This window comes from Aulonocara sp. 'chitande type north' Nkhata Bay, linkage group LG3 (genome assembly GCF_057382095.1).
Source record: "Aulonocara sp. 'chitande type north' Nkhata Bay isolate Kocher_YH1m ecotype deep benthic linkage group LG3, A_spYH_male_GT1.1, whole genome shotgun sequence".
Classification (NCBI taxonomy): Eukaryota; Metazoa; Chordata; class Actinopteri; order Cichliformes; family Cichlidae; genus Aulonocara; species Aulonocara sp. 'chitande type north' Nkhata Bay.
Window position 1 is genome coordinate 41,041,041 of NC_141346.1, and position 21,135 is coordinate 41,062,175.

General features: G+C 42.5%; 1 protein-coding gene across 7 annotated transcripts in view; it reads left to right on the forward strand.

Moving 5' to 3' along the window:
• Positions 1-20,695, forward strand: part of pcdh7b (protocadherin 7b) — a 123,075-nt gene extending 102,380 nt beyond the window's left edge. For 4 of the 7 annotated variants that reach the window (XM_086281198.1, XM_086281185.1, XM_086281190.1 and 1 more), the window contains one exon: positions 16,231-20,695. In XM_086281198.1, the coding sequence (XP_086137324.1) occupies positions 16,231-16,706 (476 nt within the window). In that variant the 3' untranslated portion in view covers positions 16,707-20,695. Of the gene's footprint in view, positions 1-14,945; positions 14,965-16,230 lie in introns of all 7 variants that reach the window. The other 3 variants (XM_086281206.1, XM_086281210.1, XM_086281221.1) reach the window with 3 other exon arrangements.
• Positions 20,696-21,135: the final 440 nt, after the last annotated feature.

A 21,135-nucleotide genomic window follows, 5' to 3' on the forward strand; every position in this document is an offset into this window, starting at 1 on the left:
AAGAAACAAAAAAAAAGAGCGTTGCTAAACAAAACAAAAGCAGAGCTTAACAATTAAAATTACACAGAGTTTTCCTCTGTATTACACAGAAAGGTTCGAAATGCGGATGGGGCGGGTTGGGTCTCTCTTGCATCCACCGCTCAAGTCCACTAACAGTGAACAAAGCTGACTATATTCAGCTGGAGTCAGAATAAGTGTGCAGCATGTGTGACCTTAAAGAAGGGAAGTTTGGAGAATCGCAGCGTAAGGAGTAGAGAGTGAATAATTCTTTAAAGTGTAGCCTGGGGCGCATTAGCATACTGCGCTAGCTGTTGCGGCGACACGTGGCAGTTTTTTTTTTCCTTCCTTCGTTCGTTCTTTTTTTTTTTTCCACGGCGCTTTTAGCACACCCCGTTTGTCAGAGGGAGGCATCATCCTTTATCGGCACATTTCATGTTTCCCAGAGGACTCTGTGAAGCGGGTGATATTATTGAGGAGCGCTGAGCCTTATTAAATTCCCAAGCATATTACCAGTCTCTCTCTCTCGCTCTGTCTGTGTGTCTCTCACTCTCGCATACACACTTGCATCTCTCACTCTTTCCCTACCAGTCTCTTAATTTGGCTGCACACTCCACTGTAACTCAACAGCCGCCCTCCTATTCCATTCTCAAGAGGAAACAAAGGAAGTAAATACATATTATTACTTTTTTTCCCCCTCGCTCATCAGGTATTAACACAGCATGCCCTTTCGTGGCTCCAGAACCTCATATGACTCACTTGCTTCCTCATTGTATATGCTATACTGCAGCCTCATCTGCTCTGTCCTAGTCTTAGTGAATTCTTTTCATCGCAGGACAAAGACAATGCTAATCTTTCATCCAGTGAACTGGATAGAAAGCGAATTCTCTGTCAGCTTTGTGAGAATTAAGTTAGGAGTCATCAAAAGGTTTTTTTTTCTTCCTTTTCTGATCTATCTATTTGCATGGAAAGTGATAATTCCAGAGTACTATGAGTTTAATATCGCGGTACAACCACTGCAACTGTAACTTCTTTCTCTTCTGCGTTCTCCATGATAACGCTTTTAATAGAGCTCAAATCGTATCTGGTCTCAACACATGACAGGAGAACATGTGATCTGTTGTGGTTATAATGGGGATGAAGCGAACATACGTCTTCATAGCCCGTGCACAGAGCTGAAACTTCCAGAGCTCTCTATTTCCTTATATATTATTTGCTTAGGCCAAGGGAATGCGTGTGACTGTGCGCCAGGCATATTTATCAAACAAGGCTTTTGCCATTTTTTATGACGCTGACACGGATGGTGATGCCTCTGTCTACCTTGCTGCAAGCGAAGCCTATTTACATATGACCTTGCGTTCAGCAATTGGTGAAACGGGGATTCGCAGAGTTTTATTTTGCTGAAATGATGTGCTTTTACCTCGGATGTGACAGCAGAATATGAATATGAAAATACGAAAGGAGCAGTTGAGTCAGCACGGGTCGTGATATTCATGAGGATTAGACATAATGTGTTTACTAGCTTGGCTGCTGATGTTACTGTATATTATGTCATTGGACTGGTTTAAGACTATTTACATTTACATATATGTGGCTCATTTCACATGTAGCACACATATTGTTCCCTACGTATGAATTAGAAGCTGTCACTTAATACTAGTACAGGTTCGACAAATGATGTGAAAATAGTAATTTAACCTCACTGGGGAAGAGTGCGTGTACTATCGCTATGTGCAAAAGTCTTGAGCAACCTCATCTCATTTCTCTGCTTTGTTTCCAAGGAGCCAGACTTTCCTACAATTGTTGCTTGTAGTAGTCTTGTAGCCCCAAGCGATAGTTTTTTGGTCTTTTAAAGTTTCTCTTTAGACATTGGCTGCTTTTTCACTCAATTTAAGTCCCGTGTACGTGACCATTTTCAGAAAATGTCTGTTAAACTAACTCACACTAACCTATGAATAATTCAAGCTTTAAAAGGGCACTTAACTCAAGGGATGAAGCAGTGTTGTGTCTACATATGACTGCAGACAACTGACTGGTTTAAATTGTATCTTTTAATTTGTGTATTTAGGCACCTTATTACTAACATCCCATTTCTTTAGTTGAATCTGTGAAGAAATCAAAGAATAATACAGTTTGACAGACATGAAATGGTACTTTTTGTACCGACAAAGGGGTTCCCAAAGAGATATTCGCTGAAAACTTGGCATATTTTGGCATGGTGTGCAGTCTGTCCTTAAGAAATGTGAGACAACTGGACAAGTGCATAGCAGACCTAAAAAACTACCTAAAGTAGATGAACATATCTGAAAGTTGTGTCCTTAAGAAACAGGAAAGACCAGACACAGGAGCTTAGAGATGCATCTGGCTCTTACATTAATCCATCTAATATTTACTAAAGCTTTCTCAGAAATGGTCTCAGTGACATGTGGCTCACGTGGCTGTCAAAGAAGCTGTGCTGGAATTATGAACATGGATACAATCAGATTTTGGTACATGTGGTTATGAACAGATGAAGCATTTGATTGGCAAAAACCATGGCATCATTTTTCAACACTGATCCCAAACACACTGCTAAAGCAGTAAAAGCATACCTGGATAGAAAAACATAAAACTACTATCAGTCGTGCATTGGCCTCCCCAGAACCAAGACCTCAGCATTATTGATCACACAGGGATCATCACAGTCATCATCACTTTAGATGTTGTTTATGGCATGTATCAAAGAATAAAGATGGTGGAAAAAATATTGACTTTTAAGCTGGTTAGAATAGCACAGACTCTGTTTTTGCCTCATATATTGTCTTTACATTTATGTATTTTTTTCAATAAATCACTCTTTTGTCCGATTTTACTAGCAAAAGACAAGGAAATGAAGGGCAGCTCAAGACATTTGCAAAGTTTTTTATGTGCACATGCAAGAGAGACGATAAACACCAACGTAAAGCATGGCTGAAGAAAAGGTAAGAATAAGAATACATGGCATACGGTCGATGAACCATAAAACAATACTTGGTCTGTGTCCCTCAAAGAAAATCAAGAGCGGGAGGGAGAGAGTCACACGCTTTAAGAATTTCATCATTTTAGCAGAGTGTGTGTGTGTGTGAGACAGGGCTGTCGAGACTGCTTGATGGTATGAAAATTTGATGCAGAAAATATCCTGTTGGCGCTGCATTTTTAATGGAGACCACGCAGATGCAGGAATTATCTTCAGAATGCTCCCTCTGGCCCCCAGTACCACCTCATGCATAGCACCCAAACAATTCTGCACCTTCAGGACAGACTTGTATGGATTTGCTTCGGGTATTTCAATCATTCTTAGAGAAGTTCTATTTGTCCCCTAAAACATTGTCTCTGACGAGTGACAGCTCACAGGAATCATCGCAGAATCCACAAACGCTCCATCACTCGTCAGACGGCTGGTGTTTTGGTGTATATTTTTCTGTTCTCTATTCAGTTGTTGGAAAATGAGTCTGGCCTCTGGGGCTTTATTGCCCTAATCTGCAGTCCAGCCTGCACTTCTCCCTCTGGTGATTGATATTTGGAGACATCGGTGGGACAAAAACAGTTTGAGTTCTGACGCTCATGAAAGACCCATCAGCTCTGTCGTCGATCAATGTGAATAAATATTTCCCACAACCCAGAAGCATTAGAATCAAGGACGGGGAAAAAAGACAGACAGAGGAAAGAGGAAAAATCAATTGGTCGAGAGCTTTGCTAAAAAGGGGGTGGGGAGGCATGGTGGTTGGGGAAAAGGGGGTTGAGGGGAAAAAAAAAGAAAAGAAGAGGCCTGTCAGGCTGGGTGAATAATGAAGCATGTTTTCAGTGCTTCAAAGGCAGAGGAGAAAAGGCATAGTGAAGTCATGTTATGGACTCTGTCATTTAATGTCACTTTATTTTTGGCTCATATGATACTCTATTAAAGTACAGAATGCTGAGGTGAACGCGGGGCTTTTGAACTCTCTGGCATTAATTTGCGGTTCTCAAGTGGCTCTTTAAGGTTCAATCAGTAATATTTGCACAAAGTATCAACAGGAGTTCTCAATAATTGCATATCAGTGTCAAGTTAGTACTCTGCTCCTGCTTTTTTTAGGGGCTTTCAAATCTAACTGGCTCTGTGTATTCACTGAAGTGCTCCCCACCTTTGTCTGTGACCAAATGCCCACTGAACTAGCCACTTATCTTTGCAACATTTGAAAGAGACGCTTTAGACTGTCAGTTGGACACCTGTTAAGTAAAAGCCCTTTAAATGGCTGGTTTAAGCAACATGAGCTATGCTATCAATAGTAGCTAAAAGGCTGTTTTTCCATGTCCTTAACTAAATGTCAGCTTCACATTTACATTTAACATTCATTCTATTCTCACTTACAACTGTTTCCTAATAAAAGTGGCAGAATTCAAACGTCAAAGTTTTCTGCAGTTACCTGAGCTTATGCTAGAGTTGCATTATATTAGAATGTATTTTTAAGATATTGCTAAGCTATTAGTTAGCATGGTGGTTAGCACTAATGCTACACGTCAAGAAGACTGGGTTCAAATGCAGTTTCAGAGGGTGGGACCTTTCTGTGTTCCCCCCGTATCTGTCTGAGTACTCCGGCTTTTTCCTACAGTCCAAAGACATGGAGTAAGGTTAATTGGTGATTCTAAATCTAAATTGCACACAGTGTAAATTTGAATACCTCACGATCCTTGACTTGATAAGAGCCTTGGATTGGATAGTTTGGAGTGCAGGTCAACACCAGCACCTTTGGTGTGTTCTTGGTATTTGTGTGTCACGTTGTCCTAGAGAGGCTGTGCCTGGTCTTCAACATTCACAAGGCTTTCTGCCAGAACGCTGAATTTTAATTATTTACCTTAGTGGTTTTAATGTAAGTGTATGCAATGTGGCTTTCCACAGAAAGAGCTGAGAGGCTAAACTGTTTCTATCATGCAATATATGTGACCATTTACCCAGTTCAGCTGAAAAAACTGCCTTTGTCCTTCTGTAATGATAGCGTTTCTATCCCACATCCAACAATTTAGACAGTAGATGTTCACTAGTGGCTGCCCACCTGTCTGTACTTCATCTGCCTGTGAAATGATTGTCTTTCTTGCTATCTTTCTATCTCATGCACTCTCTTTATTTTGATAGGGGATCCATTTGGTTTAAATTGACTCATTTTGTCAGTGGGAATCGGAGCAGAGAATCTGAAGAGGGAGAAACAGCCAAGGCTGCTTTGATCCCTCTGACAGGCAGCGTGAAAAGTGCATTTCATAAAGGATGTTCGCCTGTGATGAGCCCGCCAGAGTGACAAATTGGGCCCCTGGTGCTTTAAATAATACACTATGTATGGCTCCAGCTGTGGCACTATGTTCTATATTGCTAAACTGGCCAGTTAAAAGGGGTGTGCTTTGCGAGTTGAAGGCAGGGCATCGGTAGTAATTTAAATCCAGAGCAAGTTTCACTTCCGCTCTGAGCCTTTTCTTGTTCACCACTGTGACGCGTCCAAATGTTAACGTGTCACATGCATTCACGTCTAGATTTGGAGATGCAGGGACGGAAAGCAACTTTTAAGCGATGACTAAGAAGAACCTTGTTGTCTCCCTGTGGCACTTATTGCTGAAAAGACATGTGGTGATGAAAGTTTAAAACGTGGTGTGCCACTGTTACAGACACTCCCCTCAGCTGGTGACGCAGAAGCACCGAATAGAAATGCCTGGATTGACGCTTTGCTTCTTCCTCCTGAATAATTTGCTCCAACATGCAAAACCTCTAGGGAGAAGACACGGGTACTGCACACGCAGCTTTCCAGCTGTGCGTGGGGTAATATATGTTACATTTCAAATGAGAAAAAAAGTCACAAAGAAAAATATCACACAGACATATGCTGTGCTGACGACAGGTGTCACTGTGCCTCATTCATCTTAACCAGTGATGTCAAACTCATTTTACATCGTGGGCCACATACAGCCCACTTTGATCTAAAATGGGCCAGAAACTCCCCTTCTCTGTTCGTCTAAAGAAGTCTAGTTACACATGGAATCCTTGAGATATCTTAATATAAGAAAAAGTAGTGCAGATTCAGTGTTTTCTACAAGATAACAAAATGTGCTGTACTTAATGAAAGAAATCTGTCAGCTCGACTCCTAAATTGTAAGAAATAAACCTGTAAAATTACAAAAAAAGTGTAGCCATGTGTGCAATGCATAGTGTGCAGTGGTTACACAGTGTTATTTTATTTTTAAATGCATCACCTAATTACTCTGGTGTAGCATGAATGGGCAAGTGGGAGGTCTTTATCAGTAAAGATAAGGTGTTAAAAATTTTAAGAATACAGTTAAAAGTCCAAAATTTCCAATAATGCTGTTCAATGGGGCTCGATTGCTGTCTTTATTGGACCAATTGTGGCCTCCGGGCCATGTTTGGCATCTCTGATCAAAACTCTTTGTTTGCCTCTTGTATCATACAGATATTCACATGCAACAGATACAGACTGTCAACCAACCCCACCATCTCTCCTCTTCTCTGGATGCACTCCATAATGGAGGAATCATCAGTGAAAATCTGGAGGTGGTTTGACCCACAGTTGAGTCTCGAGTCAAAAGATAGATTGCGAATAAGGCAGGCGACAGCACGGTGCCTCACTGCAGAAGCAAATCCAATATATTGCTCCAGAAGGGAACAAACTGTGGCCTATCTGCGAGATAGTCTATAATCCAGGACACCTTGGCGTTATCAGGCTGTATCGCTGTGAGCTTCAGCCCGAGCAAGAGTAGCTGGAGAGTATTTAAGGCACTCAAGAAATCAAAGCTCTCCATTCCCACTGAGCTCTTCTGTTGAAATAAGTGACTTTTTGTCAGTGCACGGTACATCTGGATATGTTTTGTACATATAAGCAGTATGCAGAAGTGGCTTATTAGGACCTTTTCACTGGATGTCTGCCATAGTCTGGGATGAGGCCTTAATGCTGTCACTGAGGCTTTCGCTTTCATACTTGAACACTCAAACACTGCGGGAGGTTTTGCACAGCAGAGGCACCCTGGTCAGACTCAAGGATACATTAAAGAGGTGCTGGAGAACCTATTTGCTGACTGGCACATCCTTTTAGCACTTTCATCAGGGGCTCTGCACAGCCATTTGTTGCAGTTTGTTTTTTAACCTTCCCAGTAGGTGTTCTGCCTGTTCTGCGGGGGAAATTCTCCGAAATCTGTCTGATCGCTTATTTGGTTTCCCAGGTCATTAAAGTGTAAGACTATGTCTTGTAGCATTACTACATTCACATATCCTTAAAAATAAAAGTCGAACTAGAGGGAAAGGATAAGTAGCCAAAACGACATACAACGAGATCCCATGGGACACAGCAACAGGTGTCCCAACCAATCAGATCATTATCACATCATTTTCTAACCTTTGTTATAAAGTAGATTTTGAATCTGCTATTAGTTTAACGTGCACAGTATTCACCGCCCGCTCAGAATTGCACTCGCTAATAGGCTCGGCTTTCCAAAAAAAGGAAAAAAGAAAGAAAGCCAACTTTTAATCCTCCTTAAATCAGCAGAACCTGGTCAGCTCTGTTTCCCTTCAGAGTTTTTTAGGTAGAACACAGAAGTCCATCATGTTTTCAGGACCTGCTGAAACACCGAAAACAAATCCCTCTGGGAAACACAGGCCCCAGATAATTTGCCTTTCCTGCCCCGGAGTGGAGCTCACTTTGCCTGTTTATGAGCCTACATGGTGAAAAACTGAAAGCCTGTCCCTTTAGGTCAGCATAATTACACCCTCCACATTTCCACCACTAGCTTTCCATTAAGGTGGTGACTCACCATGCCCGGCTCACTCTGGCCTAGAATGTGCTAGCAGCTGAGAGCTAATTACCACACACAGGATGACAAGAATGGTAGATAGTAGGTGTTATTTGGCTGACTCACAAGCTAACTAGCTCGCCTGCTGCTGCTAACTACTTATTACAAGTGGAGCCTTTGTTTTAGACATTTCGTGCGGAGATTACTTATCTGGGCTTTTTTTTTTTCTTTCGGTCTTTTGTTATTTAAAATAGGGTCGTTTATTTTTTTAAATAAAGATGACGCAATGCATGAACACAATCTGAGATATGTGGGTCACACGGTATCTTTCTAGCAAACGGGATGAATAATTCTGACGTGCACGCGTCCTCGCCACGTGGTAAGATATTGTACTTTCTCTTAAAGAACGTGCGCTGAACATGAAATGTGTTCTTTTTAAACCGTATCAGAGAACTATATAGATTTTTTTTTTCTCAAATGTCCCCATCTTCTGAGCAACAGCCTGCTTATAGTGTGTAGCTCTTTCTCCATGTGGACCTACAGTACGTCCATGAAATCCTATGACTTAGATGTTTTTTTTAATAGTACAGTCACTAAAAAAAAGCACAAATCACAGAGTTTTCTTTTTTCTTCTTCTTTTTTTTATTTTAGGGAGGATTTAATTGAAATTGTATTTTGACAAATAACCATTTAATGGTGTAAAACAGGCTATTGTGTGAGTGTGTCTGGGAGTGTGCGATAAGAGTAACAGTGGAGGGGAAGCAATGACACTTCTTTTTCTAAAGACTGGAGAGAGAGAGAGAGAAGGGGCGGCTGGGATGGAGTGTGTGTGAGAGAGAGAGAGAGAGAGGGGGGATAATTTATAGGAATAGTAAGGAAAAAGAACTGAAGGAAAACACACATTTTTAACTTATTTAAACCCTCGCTAACACTCTCGCAGCTGCCTAGTGAGCTCTTGCCATTTTGTACACCGATGTGCGTTCTTGTGTCCGCCCTGTTAGGTGACGTAGCACGCTAGTCTTCTCATTTTAGGTATAACCCGAAACGCTTCTGTGAAGTTTGCTACGGCGGGAAAGAAACCGCCAGCGCCTGTGTGAGCGCGCTGCCGAGTTGTTGTTTTATCGGTGGCTAGCATGTGCTGCATGTGTTCACCATAGCAGAGCGGCTAATTCTAATCCTCACACGGGGCTTCCAGAGTGTTCTGTGTGAGCTCAGAGTAGCATGCTGGGCAAAATGGTGGTAATACTTTATTATATATCGTAATTGGGTGTTTTTCAAGCGGAAACAAACTGCGTATAAGAATGTGTTGAGTCGCAGCTTGTAAAGGTGATTATAACTGCTGCACTGCTAATATGAAGCCCGATGAGAAAATCGCCTTTTTGTAAGATTCTGGGTGTGCTGGGCGTAGCTTGGAAGCGTTTTTGAGTTGTTTCAGTAGACTTCAGTGTGTGTGTGTGTGTGTGTGTGTGTGTGTAAATGGCAGGAAGCCAGCATCATCAGTCTTATTAGGAGCGTGGATGAGTCACTCGCCTCCTCTCCTCGCCACATCATCTTGCAGTCGCTCTCCTTATAGATAGTTGGGTCAGAAGTGCACAGATGACACAGTTTGTTGTGTCTACATTTATGTATGTGGCTTTTACCTGAGAGAGAGAGCGAATATGCTCCCAGCCAAACATGACAACCACCTGCTGTACAAAGAGCCTGCGCTCGTATGCGCACTTGCACACAAGTCTGCATGATCGCAAGATGAATGAGGGAGCGTGACAGGCTGGGACGCTTTATTTATGGGGGTCTTTGGCTTTGAGTGCTGAGTGTTCAAATGGGCCGAGAGAGGCAGAGACCCAGGGAGGGAGAACATGTGCAGAGGGTAGGGGGAGAGCGCGAGGCTGCATTTGATAATTGGCTGAGAGATCGTCACCAGAATGAAATTATGCTAGTTAATCTCTCCTGAATTAATTACCTCAGGAGCAAGCCACAGTACATTCATTATTGCGGAAAGAGTATTGACCCTGCTGAAAGAGAAAAGCAGTCCATATCATACCCACAATGCCTACTTGCGGCGTTATTGTAGTGCTTGTTAGCGTATAGACTGCAGGCTGCAAACATGAAATGGAAATGAAAGCGGTGATATCTTCTACCTGTCTATACGGTGACCCAGAAAAAAGATCCTCCCATAAGTTCTCGATGGCTTTGTGTGCATATCTTTTCAAATGTTTACGACACTGTTAACCGCAGAGGTTAGGTATCTAGGGAAATGAGGAAAAGGGAGGCCACAGCTCACTGCGAAACCTGATCAGAGCTTTATGCTCATGTCTGAATGTTTTCTCTCCCCTCTTACTGTCAGGTTTTCCTCCAGCTTGTCTTGCACCTCTCAAGGCAAGGTTTTGGTGGTGGTGAGGCAGAGGGTGATCCAGAATATTCCTTTAGTTGCTCTTCCCAGGTAGTAAATACTTCAAGAGGCACAGGGAGCTGCAGAATACACCTGCTGCCACATTCAACAGCTTTCCTCCAACCGGCCTACGAGCAGCACGGCTAAGGCAGAAAGATGTCGGTTATGAAGAAAAAGGCCACATGTGGGTCAAGTAGGCTCAGGAAGAGTGCCTGATTTGCATAAAAGTACTAATAACACTACTAATAACACTAATAGTCATTTGTAGAATGGTAATTACAGGATGGGAAATTTGTTATTTTATGCTCTTTCGATCCAAGCGGCCTCCCACTTGCAGGATTTTAACTGGGGGGTTAGATGCCACTGAGAGGGGTGAGAAAAAAAAACAAAAAGAAGTATCCGCTGTTGATGTTAATGCGGTCAATTAATGCCGCTGCCGCCGGCGGCGCACACCACGTCTCGGGTTCTCAAAGGTCATTACTCCCCAGGACTTCCCTTTTTGTTCTCGTTTTCCCCTGCGCCGCTGCTTATCTTCCATCCCTCCTTAATTGTCTGGCAAACATCTCAGCAAGAGAAAGACAAATATCGCTTTTTCCTGTGGATATTGTTCTGTCTGAACTCGCCGTCGCCGCGTTAATAATTTAGCACCTATTCCTTTTTCTCGCCGCGCCTCTCTCCCAGGAACATTTCCTCCCTCACCTTATTTTCTCCTTTTAGACCCTTCTCCCTCTTTCTTCTCTTTCTTTTTTTCTTTCCTTCTTTTTTTGCTCTCCATTTCCTCTCTTTTACCCCCTAACCTCCTTCTCTAACCCACCTTTGGTTGGATTATATCTGCAGCTAGGGCTGTCTACCCATCTGCCTTTGATGCTGAGGACCTCTCAGCTTCAAGGCAGTGCCACAGGGGCCCTGCAAAAAAAAAAAGTGAGACCGCCAAACACGGAGAGACTCGCTCTGTGCCATAATTAGTCGGCAAGTTTTCAGCTAATTAAACGGGACCCTATTAGAGGCGCGAACGAGTAGAAAGAGGGAAACAAGAAAGACGACTGCTGAGCAACTGTGGGGGGAACGCTAGCACTCTTTGGTGTTGTTGTTTTTTTTAATGCTTGATCCCTAACTCGGGCTCATTTGTTCCACTTTTTCTTGTCTCCTCGTACCCCTTCACACTTGTCCCCCCTTCTTTTTTTTGCATTTTTCCTCACAGACACCAGAGCGTTTCCAAAAGCTGCTCCAACGACACCCGGCAACGTACGTCGTCACTGTGCACCGTGATTGCAAAAATAGAAAAGTCGATACAGGGAGGGCCTTTCACCAGGGCTGCAGGGCAATCACATGTCCGTTTCTAGGCTAGACTCTGCTCTCACACACAGACACCTTCTTCAAGGCCCTGAAATCTTTCTCTTATCTCTTGTCTTAATCGAGAAATTGAAATCATGTGGACGGGCGTAAATGGCATTTGGGAGGTCATAGCCTTCCTTTTTTGCCTTCTTAATAAAGGAGAGTGAGACAGAAGCACATTAGGTTGAGTTAGAAGAGAGGTGAGTGGCGCCTTGCATCTGGCTGCACACAGGACCTCATTGTTTAGAGGAATAATCCGAAGCTTGAAACAGGCTAAATTAAGGCTTTGGATTGATGAGTTAATGTGCGCTTGCTAGAACAGACATGGAGTGGCATACCAGGAACTATTTACACTAGACCACATATTCTGTTTTATTCTTCTGGCCTTTCTTTATCCTCCTGCGATCTCCCCCCCTTTCCTGTCTTTGCTAATGTCCTCAATTCTTCCTCATCTCCCCCTTGTCTCCCCTACTCTCTTCTCCTCTGAACTGCTCTCTTTGGCAGTATGTTTGGCCTGTGACGGCCCAGAGGCAGCCATGCTGTCTTCTCCAGTCAGTCTGCTGTTTTTCCTTCTCCCATGCCCCGACCCTGCTATACTCAGCACACACACAAACACACACTCTCTATCACTCTCCTTTATTCTCTTTCTGCCTGTCCTTCGCTCTCTACATCATCCCTGTCTGCGTCTTCTCCCTCATGCCCTTCGCCTCCTTTTTCCGCTCCGACCCCTATCTGCTATCCAGCCAAGTGCAATGTCTGTCAAAGACACAGAGTAGACACACATACAAAGAGAAAAAGAAGAAAAAAATGCGTGCAGGCGCATCATCTCTATTTTATTTCCTCATTTTCCCTCCATCCCTTGCTTTGGCTTTTTGCGTTGAATCTGCTGGCCAGAAATGAGAAAGCCTCAGAGATTGTTGCAGAAAAAAAAGTGACCATCACATGAACTCGCTGACACGCTGTAGTGAAAACACGCAATACGCTACTCTGACATAAACAAAACAGAACAAATTTTAATCTGTAAAGTGTGTGCAAATGCCCGGACAGTCTGGCGCTCTGTTTTTTTTCTCTTTTTTTCTTTTTTTTTTTACTACCACTGCAACATCTTAGCAAGCGCTAAAGACACCGCATCAAATCGCTACTGTACCCAAGCAGCGTAGGCTCTTTGAAATACCCAAAGTGTAAGCTAGTCAGCTGATAGGGGTGGCTGACTAAAGAAAAGCCGCAGCTCGACGATTGGTGCAGCCGCTGGCCCACTTTCAGCCTGCTTCTTTTTTCCCTGCACAGCTGAAGGAGGTCTTCTTTTTATACCCCTTAAAAATGTGCGCGCAGCATGGGGCACTGACATCTCAGAGCGTCGCTTGTACTGAGGCATCTCGGCACTTTTGTTCCTCTTCTGGCTCTTGTCAATCCCCGAGTCATTATCGGCACTCCTCCCTTCATCCTTCAGAAGCCTCCTTTTGAGCGAATGTAAGTCGTGGCCATTATTAGCAGACCAGCCTCCACTCGGCTGAAAGTTCTTGTCTTCCAGCCATGTAGAGAGTGGGCATCCACACTAGTTTTCTAGCTCTGGATCCCCATATAAAAAAGCAACAACAATAAAATAAAAGGTCTGAGCCCTAGGGATGTGACCCAGGATGGAGAGGCCTCCTTGTTTGGCTCTCAGTGTCGCAGTAGGCTTTTTTAACACGCCAGATCTGACCCACTTGCATTGTGCCGTATGGTGGTCAGCAAGCGTGGGTGCGGAGGACGTTTGCGAATATTGTAGCAAAAAGCCAGCGACTCTGCTGTGTGGGCTCAAGGGCTTTTCCTTTGAAGATATTCTATACGACCTCATTTCTGAATTGGCTCTTGAAAGGGCCCCGTGTGTGTGTATGGAAAGCAGCACAGCGCGTCCTCTCCATTGAAACAAACTGGCAATAATTACACTATTTTATTTTTCAGCTTTCATTGTTCAGATTTACATCCTTAAGATTTCGAGTGAGTAGGAATCGAGCGGCCCAGCGTGGGCTCATAAGTGGGAAAATGTAGGAATAATGTTTCTTTCTCTTCTCGGTAAGATAAACAATCAACGTGATGCTAGATTTCATTTAGCACGGCCTCAGCCAGCAGGTGGAGGAACTACTCTCAGCTGAACCCGGCTCCGGCGCACTTATTTGTCCAAAGCTAAAGGACAGATGGATTTAAATGGTTTCATATTGATGGTCCAACCTCTGGGGGAGGTCACGCTCGTGAAGGGAGAAAGAGAGAAGAAGAAGGGAAAAAAAAGTATTTTTGCTTTGATGTAGCAGCCCAATTCATTAGCTCAGTCGGAAATGTCTTCATTTTTAGCAAGCCTGCAGAGTCAATGGACCATAGCTAGAAAATCAGCCTCCTTACAGTGTGCACAACACACTGAGCACTGGCTAACTACCTCAGCATCTCACTGCGCAGGGCGGCAGAGACGGTGCTGCTGAAGGTTGACTGCTTACCCACGAGAGCTGGAGGTAGCGAGTGGTCTTCCCTGCCCTGCTGTTTTTTTGTTTTTTTTGTGGAGTAGTTTGCCTGAATGTGAGTGAGGTGAGAATCCAGTTGGATGAGCATTCAGGAGCAGGGCCACGAAACGGGCCCCGAGAGAGCTGCTGTGCATTGTGGGTAGCTTAATGGCTCAATCCTATGTGTAAATGAGCGAGACAATCAGTACTTGGTGTCCACTTATCTCCTTGATAGCTGTGAGGCAGGGAAAAGGAAGGAAGGGAGGGAGGAAGAAAACACGGTGCCGATCTGAAGCAAAGGTTATCATTTGCATCACACATCAGCCGCCATTAACTGTGATTGCGCTCGCATCTATTTCACTTATTTTCCACGCCATTCTTCTAATTTCTTTAGCTGTTTACAAGTCATTAGGCGCGAATACTTGTATTGTGAGCCCTCAGACATGGAAAAATAACCCACAGATTTGTTTTATTTGGTTATTTGAGTTTCTTATTGCCGAGCGGTGCTTATGCCCCTGAGGCTTTGTCTATATATTGACTAGCATTACACAGTTGACGCCGACATGAAAACAGACCGCAAACAGATCTTTAACAAAGATAAGCTTCCGAGAGCGTAGGAATGGCACTCTTGAAGTCCTATCAGATGCTTTGCTGTGAGGCAAATTTCATAGTGGAACAAGTGATTTGTTTGATGAGGCGAAAACCAAATCAGCAGGACTTTAGAAGACCCTCATTTCTGTGTTATCTGTCTCCCCTTTCTTTGCTGTCCTTGTCTCGGCTGCATTCTGTCCTCAGTCATGTGTCTGCTCTGCATAAAACTTTTTTGTGCCGCTGTCAGCGTGTCTTTTAGTTACAGTTTGAAGGCTGCTCAAGGTTTCTCTTGCAGTACATATAATATATATATATATATATATAAAATGCGTGACATAAAGGCATAACGATTGATTTCAAATTTTTTTTGTCTTTTACAGGAGAAAAAGAGCATTAAAAGTAAGCCATGGTCCAAACTCTTTTATTTTTCATTTCTGTTGTTGTTTTTCTTAAAGGTAAAGGCATGCTTGGCTTGGTTTGCACTCACCAACGCTTTTGCTTGATTTTTGGGTTTCCATACTTTCCATCAGGTCATGAATAAAAAGACATTAACACAGCATCTCTATAACACCGGCACTTGTGTTACCTTTGGCACTGTGTAGCGTCTAAGCATTCGGGATCCTCCTTTTCTTCCTTCCTTACGGTTTTGGTCTCATATTGAACCAATTCATTAGCTCTGCTTTGCATTTGGGTTAATATACTTCATAGAGTCTGACAGTAGCTATTGACAGAAGGATATCTGTCCAACCTGTTGTCCTGATTTAGCACTGTAAGCACATAATTTGCTTTCTACAATAATGCAGTAGACGTGGTTAATCTGAGGCCAGCGCCCTGCTAGGCAATTTGTTAAGACTCCTATTACGGAATTTAAGAGGATATCAGAGTGCTTGAGCCACGCAAAGCTATTAAGCTACTTAGATCAGAGCATGATAGCCGTCTGCCAATCACCAAAATAAGAAAACAGGCTCTTGTCGGTGCTCTCTTCTCCCAAAAATCCTCAGCCGCACGATTATTAGAGACACACACAAGCACACTCCCACACAGAGCAGGCTTAATTTTGTATCTTTAAACACACCGAAAGTGTAAACTGACCTCTTCTCTTCTATCTTCATCACTGGTCCCCTCTCCTCCCTTCCCCTCTCCTCCCTTCCCCTCTCAGCACAAGCGCGTTTTGAAGCATGACATTATTTCAACTCTGATTCACGCCACAGTTTTTTTTTTTTTGTTTGGGGCTGTTGTCGTACCAGTGGAGTCTTCTCTGGTTTTTTTTGGTTTTACTTTTTTCTGTCATGTGGTATGGGTTCTGCATGAAAACGAGAACAACCTCTCTCCGTAAAAGCCTTATTGGACTCACTAGGGATGAAAAATTGGAACTCAGATTAGCTGTGGAAGTGGGTGCCTGGCAACCATCATGACCAGTTTCTATTGTTTTCTACCTTCTTCATTAACATTCAGATGCGTTGATGACCTCATTAGGGAAAAGTTACAGATTCACGCATCGAATGAAGGAATTCATGACAGCCCAATCATGTAACACATACCACAAACAAACACTTAGTGGTAGGAGAGTGTGTCATTACCATCGTTAGTTTTATCATTAAATAGCCCACTTTAGCAAAACAAGCAGCGTCACTTACTTTTGGTTTTCTCTTCTGCTTCTTCTAGACTCCCGGCCCTTGCCTGACGTAGCCATGACTGGCAAGTGCACGCGGGAATGTGACGAGTATGGCCACTCGGACTCCTGCTGGATGCCTGTGCGCACGTCGCCCGAGCGACGGCCATCTAAGTCAACCACCACCCCCCAACAACCAAAGCTTTCTACTTTCATGAGCGGCAACGGCAGCGGCAGCAGCAGCGCCGAGCAGCCCGGCAGCCAAGAGACCCTCGCCATGGCCGCCATGGCCAACGGAGACCCCACCGCTGCTCACATGATGGGTGACCGCAATCGCAACCTGCTCAACAAGAAGATGGCGGCCTCCTCCTCCTCCTCCTATGAGGCCTTCGGCTCGCCTCCCTATGGCTCGCCAGGAGCCGGGGAGGAGGTGCTGGGCCACCCCACCGAGGAGATCCCCCTTGCACCTACCGGGGAGTACAAGCCCACAACATGTGGTACTCTGACGCGACGGGAGGTGTATCTGTGAGCTGGAAGAGCTCCTCGTGTGTCACAACGTGTGGCATTCAAACACAACAATAAGCATAGCTGCTTACCCACCACCATTACAGCTTTAGAAGCTTTTAGCCACACTTTCTCCAAAGACTTTTTTGCGACAGCTTCTTAATGAAAAATCCCTGTGGATATATAAACATAGTCACCGTTTTTTTAAAGTGCTAATTCTGGCCATTAACTGGACGAAAGGAGGAGGAGGAAGAACTGCTGAGGGCACTGATTCAACTCTCTCTGAGGTTGTTCTACTGGCGAGTCGGGCTCTTAGGACACAGTCTGCTGCCTGACAGTCAGTCTGTACAGTAATCAGCTCATTTTACATATACAGTGCATGCATGCATTAACCCCTGTTCTCATTAAGGGCCCCATTCCCTGAAGTTGACGCTATACAAAAGAGCCCACGTCGTTTTTTTCTGTTTGTGTTTTTTCTAGAAACAAAGCTGTACATGTAAACTATTTTGACTTTACAGTGTGTCTGGATATGCCCTTTTTTTTTAAATTTCAAAGAACAGTGTCTGGACATGATGTTTTGTGGCTGAAGTAATATACTGGACAAATTCATGGTCTCATGGTGTAACACGGACCACGGATTCTGTCATCTTTACTGTTTGTGATAAACGTTGCAGACCAAAAGTCAACCGCTTTCGAATCTTATAAGGAGGGGAAAGACTAAGCTTTAAATACTCGTTCCTCTCCCGATGTGGGAATTCGTGGATGGAAATGGGAGCCAATGCAGTTTGCTGCAGTAACCCCCATGGTTTGACTACAACCCTACTGATAGACTGACAAACTTTCAGTGACTGACTCTAAACTACCAGTGTGCACGCTCTCTACAGGAGTCACTCGTTGTACATAAACATCAGCTCATAGCAACAGCGCTAACCGCTCTCATTCCCTTTTGTCTCGCTACCTTTCCTCAGTCTCTCGTTCTTTGTCTTTGATTGGCGAGATTGAGACCCGAACCTTCCTAATAAATGCAAGATCTTACAGCCATCGTCTACAACCGCATTGGCTAGAGCAGCATGTGTGTCCACAATTGTACATTTCGGATCACCTTAGTGGGATGCTAGTATTTATACCAAGTTGTGATACTTACCCTGTTTTTCTCAAACACACACATGCAGACACACACATACAGAAAAGGCAGATTCATTTAACTGAGGCCGCTGGCGCTGCTATACTGACTCATTGAAAATCCTGGGTAAGCACAGTGTGTGGCATGAGATTAAAATTGTCAAGGTTCAATGGAAACTGTATGTGTGTACGGGCCAGATATGCAGTATATAGTGTGTTTGTATAGGCCACTGTAGATGTACACCAATAATAGGCTGGGGGGAGGGGGGAAGCATACACATGGCCTAGTTGGTCCTAAAAACAGCTGCAAGTACAGCTTTTTCTAAAAACTGTTATTTTCTTTTTTGTTGTTGTTGTTGTGTGATAGGACTGAGCAATAAATATCATAATGCACATGTGACCAACAAGCATCAACTTCTCTTTCTCTTCTTCTCAAGCCTTCGAGGTGACATTAACCCACAAGTGGCTGTCTAAGACCTGTTCTACCAGTAGTACATGCCGCTTCCCTTAGTACACAGCGAAGGCTCTTTGGGCATGAATGTAAGAATCAGCTCAATGGAGAACAATCAAAACGCAACTTCTGAATGAGCAGATTCCTGAAGGGTTTTGGATTACAGGCTGAAAAATTTGGTGTTACAGTTAAAACCAAAAGCTTCGTAAGTAATACGAAGCATTCCCTTTTTTCTTTTTCTTTTATAACACGCAGACACAAAACAGAGAGAACTTTGCTGTAAGTACACGAAGAACTATTCTTTTTTTTAAAAATGAAGGTTTGAGTTTGAACGATAAGAATGTGATGTCTCAACAAAACATCCATTACACCCACAGAGCTGATGCTTTATGACCAGTTAAACAGACACATAACAATGTTGAGATGTTGTGCCTCCCTGTCTCCAGTGACTTTTTTTTTTTCTTTGCAGCTACAGAGGTGCAAAATCTCATGACTGTAATAAAGCAAAAGATGCAATGGAACTTTTTGTATGTTAGCAAAACCCCTTTGGTTTGACCGGAGATGCTTTTTCTTGCATTTCCGTTAATCTATAGTCTGTAAGTACTACTCGTTGTTTGAAAGAAAGTGCTCCTATACTTATCAACTGTATACATAAATACTTACTTTTTACTGCACGTTTAATGGGAACTTACTTCACTTACTGAGAAGGAAGAAGAAAAAAAACTGTAAAACAAAATGTACAAAAAAAATGTTATCCCTGTAAACACAGAAATTCATCGTTTTTGCTTTTGTTATACCTAAAAACACGAGTTACGTAGGACAACTTAGTACATCGATTTGGACTATGCTGTGGATTTATTTTACCCCCTCCATGCATTTTTCATGCTTAATTTTCATTATTGTTTCACCTCGTGCTACAACAAAAACCCATATCTTTCATATGTTTTCTTTTTCATCAACTTTTTACCTGAAGCTTTTGATTGCTTTTTTTAAAAAATACTCCTTTTTTATTTGATTTTTTTAAACTCACAGATATTGTTTCACAATAACAGTCAAAAGCCGTGAAAATGATCATCAGTATACTATGTGTTTTTTCTTTACCTGGTGCCACTTTGTATATTTAGAGTGAAAAAAAAAGAAAAAAAAGGGAAAAAAAAAAGAAACATACAAAAAAAAAAAAAACTAGAGTGAATGCAAATATGCAATTGTGCCTTTTTATACCAATCGGTATGATTAAATGTTGGTTTGGAATGGTGCATAAACAATTACGTTGACATGCAACACAAAAATAGATGGGGTGGCATTTAAGGACTGAAATACATTTGCATATCTTAGATGAAATCCCATGATGTCAAAGGCTTGTTGAAGGACGACCAGTCAAATGTCAGTGAGCCTGTAGGTCTAATAGTCAAACGGCTATTGCTCTTTGGGTTCAATTACCTTGTTGAAATATCCATTCCTAGCTTAGTGCATTACCGAATGAGTGCGGGTACATTCAAAAGTTGCTTGTTGGTAGAAATAATAACGATATAATGGATTTTTTTGTCGTGTTCCACTCATGTACATGTGTGACATCCGAGGTCAAGTAACCTTCTTTGTGCATGAAACAAGCTCTAGGACTGATTTTAGAAGCTTAGCAGGATAGAGAGAAGGAAAAAGAAATTTAAAAAAAATGCTTGGAGACATTTGACTGCTCAGAGTTGAGGGAGCCTAGAGATAAAAATGCTAATGTGACGGTTTACTAGGAATGGAAGTGTGGAGGGAAAAAGCTGCAAGGTAGAGTGGCTGACAGAACACACACCTCAGGATGTGCCATGCAACACAACACTCGTACAGAAAGATTTACAGTGTATGCATATCAGCAGATGATGAAACCCTGTCCTACAACTAAGCACGGTACAGGGTTCGCTATGGTGTTGCAAGGTGATGCCTTGCATTTCGAGATCAGATAAAATGAAAACAAAGTCTCTGTAGAGCAAGTGTCTGAAAAAGAAGCAGAAATGAAAGCAGAAGCACAGTCAACACCATATAATCTTTGAGTGGTGATAGACTGTTTTTATTTGGGGTAGTGGTACAAAAATCTGGACAATAGCAGGTGGGATTTATGTTGAAATTCTCTTTGTTGCTACCTGAGGTATGTGTTCAGTCTGTGCTCTGTTCTATACGTATAGCATTCACAATGTGTAATGAGATTTGTAATATTAACCATTACTATTTGTCCTGCGACTTGGATGTTGATATAGAAATCAAGGAACAAATTTATCATCGTTTAATATGAGTCACTATGCACGCAGCTTAGCTGAACATGGCAAAGTGTATTGAACGCAAGTCCACTTCTATTTATGAGATATTTTACATAATTTAATTTGCTTTTGTACAGGTTTGTGTAAATAAATTGCTTGTCATTTTTGTCTCTGCAGAAATTAAAATATAACATGGTAAAACAACACCTGTCTTTGAAGAGTTTTTAATTCCATTTTTTTTTTAATGTGTATGTTTAAAAAAATTACAAAACTTTGATCATTTAATTGCTAATTCTACAATTACTATTTTTTGTCCAATGCTAGATGAATTGTAACCTTGTAAAGGTAGCTATTGCTAATGTGTTAGCAAACTGTTGCACATAACAGTGGCAGTGTCTAATAATCTGTCTATACTAAATATCTTACAGTTTTGTTTTGCTTTTCTAAACTTACATTTTTAGTCTTGACCATGAGGTAAGCAAATTACTTATCACAACTTATCTTTATATAAAACAAAATGTTTATTTATGTATTTATTGTGGCTGAAAAATGAAATTAGTCGACACGACATCCAAAACATTAACATGACTAACTCCACAGAGATCAAGTTCATTGCAGAATAAGGTAATGATTCTTTG